Source organism: Lycium barbarum, chromosome 8, assembly GCF_019175385.1.
Source record: "Lycium barbarum isolate Lr01 chromosome 8, ASM1917538v2, whole genome shotgun sequence".
In the NCBI taxonomy this organism is placed as follows: Eukaryota; Viridiplantae; Streptophyta; class Magnoliopsida; order Solanales; family Solanaceae; genus Lycium; species Lycium barbarum.
Window position 1 is genome coordinate 118,453,106 of NC_083344.1, and position 4,677 is coordinate 118,457,782.

General features: G+C 42.4%; 2 protein-coding genes across 2 annotated transcripts; both read left to right on the plus strand.

Moving 5' to 3' along the window:
- Nucleotides 1–393, plus strand: LOC132608210 (uncharacterized). The gene has a single exon (XM_060322271.1). It carries the CDS (start codon nt 1–3, stop codon nt 391–393), a length of 393 nt encoding a protein of 130 aa, XP_060178254.1.
- A 3,043-nt stretch (nt 394–3,436) lies between these two features.
- Nucleotides 3,437–3,859, plus strand: LOC132608211 (serine/threonine-protein phosphatase 7 long form homolog). Its single transcript, XM_060322272.1, has one exon. The coding sequence runs from the start codon at nt 3,437–3,439 to the stop codon at nt 3,857–3,859; it is 423 nt and encodes a 140-aa protein (XP_060178255.1).
- The last annotated feature ends 818 nt before the right edge of the window (nt 3,860–4,677 follow it).

Below are 4,677 nucleotides of genomic sequence, written 5' to 3' on the forward strand. Positions count from 1 at the left end.
ATGACGATTAAGCTGGTCGTTGGAGGGTTTATTTTGCACATTATTAGTGTTCACGCGCAGCAAGCAGGCTTGGGCGAAGAGGAGAAAAGTCGTTTTGGGGAGGATTTGGACGAGATGATGGGAGGTATACCGCCCACTGAGAAGATATTCATCAAAGGAGATTTCAATAGGCACATTGGGTTAATTTCGGGGGGATATGACTTGTGGTTTCGGGGACAGGAATGGAGGAGGAGTTGCACTGTTGATTTAGCACAAGCATTTAGACTGGTGATAGTGAATTCGAGTTTTCCAAAAAAGGAGGAGCACTTGGTAACCTTTCATAATTCGGTGGCTAAGATGCAAATAGAATTTTTACTCCTTAGGAAAGATGATAAAGGTCTTTGTAAAGACTGAAAAGGTGATTCCGAGTGAGAATCTAACGACCCAACATAAGCTCTTTGTGATGGATTTAGAAATCAAGATGAGAAAGAGAAAGAGGGTCGTGGATGGCAGGCCTAGGATTAAATGGGGGAATTTGATCATGACGGGTCCCCTGGAGATTGGGGAGAAGTTGAGGGCTATGGGAGCCTGGGAGAGTAGTGGGGATGCGACCGACATGTGGGATAGAGAAATCAGTTGCATTAGAGAAACAGCTAGAGAGGTGCTGGGGGTCTCGAAGGGTAGCTGTGGTCGGCACCAAGGGGACTGATAGTGGAATGGAGAAGTTCAAGAGAAGGTGGAAGCAAATAAGGTAGCGTATGTGAAGTTAGTAGATAACAAGGATGATAAGGAGAAGCGAACAAATAGAGAATTTTATAAGATGGCGAGGAAGGAGGCAAAGTTAGCGGTTACGGTGGCAAGACAACATCTTTTGAACGCCTATATGCAGAACTAGAGGACAAAAGCGGGTATAGGAAGTTGTACCGACTAGCCAAAGCAAGGGAGAGGAGGACGCGTGACCTGGATCAGGTGAAGTGAATCAAGGATGAGGATGACAGGGTATTGGTGGAGGACGCTCTCATTAGACGGAGATGACAGTCATACTTCTATAAACCTTGAACGACGAAGGGGACAGAGATATTGTGTTGGGAGATTTGGAGTGCTCCGACAGGTGTCGTGATTTTGGATATTATAGGAGTATAAAGGTTGAGGAAGTTAAGGGTGCTGTTCGTAGGATGAGTAGGGGAAGAGCGACCAGGCCCGATGAGGTTCTTGGAGAATTTTGGAAGACTGCAGGTAGGGTGAGTTTGGAGTGGTCGACTTGGTTATTTAATGTCATCCTTAAGAAAGCTAAGATGTCCGAAGAATGGCGATGCAGTACAGTGATTCCATTGTACAAGAACAAGAGCGACATTCAAAGTTGCAACAACTACAGAGAAATCAAGTTGCTAAGCCACACTTTGAAAGTGTGGGAAAGGGTGGTGAAGATCAGGGTGAGGAGAGGCTTGTATATCTCAGAGAACTAGTTCGGATTCATGTCGGAGCGCCCAACTACAAACTCTATTAATCTTGTATGGATACTGGAGGAGAAGTATTAGAAGAGGAAGAGGGACTTGCACATGGTATTCATTGACCTAGAAAAGGAATACGACAAAGTGTCTAGAGATGTTCTATAGATATGCTTGGAGGCTAGAGTTGTACCTATGGTATATATTAGGGCAATCAAGGACATGTATGATGAGCCTAAGACTAGGGTAAGGACTATGGGAGAAGATTCAGATCACTTTTTAGTGGTAATGGGGTTGCACCAGGGATCAACTTTTAGCCCATTTTTATTTTCCTTAGTGATGGATGGATTGATGCAGAAAACTCAAGGTGAGTTGCCATGGTGTATGTTATTTGCGGATGACATAGTCCTGACTGACGAGTCTCGCAGCGGGGTTAATGCTAACTCTGGAGTCTAAAGGGTTCAAATTGTGTAGGACCAAGACAGAGTACTTGGAGTGCAAGTTCAGTGACATAGTGCATGAGGCTGACGTGAAAGTGAAGCTTAGCACCCATGTCATATAGAAGAAAGATAGTTTTAAGTATCTTGGGATTGTTGTGTGATAAGAAGGTGCCACCAAAACTTAAAGGAAAGTTCTACAGAGTGGTGGTTAGAACAACTATGATGTATGGAGCGGAGTGTTGGCCATTTAAGAAATCTCATGTTCAGAAAATGAAAGTGGCGGAAATAAGAATGCTGCGATGGATGTATGGGCACACTAGGAGTGATAAGTTTAGGAATGAATTCATCTGAGACAAGGTTGGAGTAGCCTCAGTGGAAGATAAGATGCAGGAAGCAAGGCTGCGATAGTTTGGGCATGTGATGCGAAGAGATGCAAATGCCCTAGTGCGGAGATGCGAGAGGCTGGTTAGCGACGGTTTCAGAAGAGGTAGAGGTAGGCTGAAGAAGTATTGGGGGAAGGTGATTAGACAGGACATGGCGTATTTCGTGCTTACCGAGGACATGACCTTAGATAGGAGGGTGGTATGAAGGACTCATATAGGGTAGAAGGCTAGTAGGTAGTCGCATTTATCCTTTCTTACGAGTAGTTATATTGCTCTATAGTTTCTTGTCTCTTGATTTATGCGAGTAACTGTTGGTCTATAATGGCTTATTTACTTGTATTGTTTTCATTTTCATAATTTCTTTGATTTGTTTGCACGTATCTGACCTTTCCTGTGCTTTTTCTTGAGCCGAGGGTCTTCCGGAAACAGCCTCCCTGCCTAAGGTGGGGGTAAGGTCTGCGTACACTCTACGCTCCTCAGACACCATGTTATGGGATTCACTAGGTATGTCGTTGTTGTTGTTACTATTATTTGTTAATTATGTCATTATTAATTTATTAGTTGTTAATTGCTGATTATGAATTGTTAGTTTGTTAATTCTTTATTAATATTTTAATTAAAGAAAATATCGTAATCTCATTAGAGAAAATATAGTAATCTCCCATTATTTGTTAATTATGGCAATGTGAGTTTATTTATTTGTGAAATTATTTATTCCATGTTAATTATTTATTTATCCCATGTTAATTGTTAAATAAATTAGTTCGTTATTTCTTTAATTGTAGTTAAGAGAATAATTATAATTTGATATAATTATTTACAAAATATAATACAACATAATTCACATATTCCCTACAAATGATTAAGTAGTTAATATAATTTCACTTTAAATTCAAGAATAATGAATATTTAGTTTCTACAGACACAACACTTTCATGGATCCAAATGTTCACCCGAGGCCCGATGATAGATTAGTACTTTCTTTGCAAGAAAATCATAGGTCAGAGTTATTATGGACTGGTGTTATAGGGATAGCGATTAGGTTCCGTCGCGTAGACTGCAGAGAGCATGGACTCTTTTACGCAGGCGTCCCCACCCCCCGTGTCTTAGAGTTATTATTTCGGGTGGTATCTATCGTTGCGTGTTCGTTGGTCGGGTACAACATGATTGAGCGCTCATTACGTCAATGGTTGGGCGGTTGAGGCCGGAGAAACATACATTCCATCTACGCACTGGTAAGGCCACGATTACACTTCAGGATGTAGAGGCCTTGTTTGGATTGCAGGTATATGGAAAGCCATTATATAGTCAGTACGAGCCTATTCCTGGGAGGACATGGGTCTCAGAGTTGATTAAGCTCACCCACTTCATGCCTGGTGTCGCGATCCAGATCTCAGGATTAAGTCGGGTGCAGATTGGTGCATTCTACACTTATTTGCTCGCAGATCCTCCTATTGACGACGACACTCTTCAGGACGTTGTTGATCATCATGCCCGTTTGTATCTGCTCAGTATGTTCAGGGCCATCCTATTCCCGAACACATCGGCTGCTTATGTCTGCTTAAGATATTTGATCTTCTTGGAGCATCTGAACTTCTTGGGAGACTAGAGCTAGGGCGATGTTGTTTTGGCGTACATCTACCGATGTCTGTACTGAGCGTCTATTGGCCATATCAGCGATGTGTGAATTTTTTGCTCTTCTCCAGGTAATATTTTAAGTGTGCGTTCCTTTAATGTAAACAAACCTCTTGAAACGATGACTAAAAAATTATATTTTCTAATATCGCTTTCAGTTATGGGCGTGGGATAGGATGCTGCCTTTTCAGTCCGTACCTAGGATTCACCTCGGTATTGACATGCCCTACACAAGGAGGTGGACGGCAGGTTTGATCGGGATGTGAATATGCACCATAATATTCTTCTATTCCGGGACCAGCTTGATCAGATGACGGACGATGCGGTAAAACTATTTAACTTTACACTATTAATTTAATTAACCGTCTTTTCTACTTAGTGATCACTAATTTGTATCTATGTTTTATGCAACTATTTATATGGACGCCGTACGTTGCTAGTTTGGATGGGTTGCCTGCTTTTTGCAGGGCTGGTCTAGCCATGTGGAGGTCGCGGTGTCCATTGATATATCTAGACATCGTCAAGGACCACATGCCCGAGAGCATTTTATTACAGTTTGGGCATTTACAAAATATACTCCCCGGTGTTCGTCATGAGCTCCGACACTACCAGCGGGCCGATTGAGTGCAAGGACCTGCTTGACCGTTATAGTCTTTTCGGCACTTTTGACCCTTTCCCTATCTTTGTCATCTCACTTTTGACCTGAGGGGATCGTTGACATGCTTTCCGAGGTGTTCGGGGTTAGTTTCGGTGACTTTTGGGAAAAGTTGGCTTTACGCGAAAAAGAGTGGA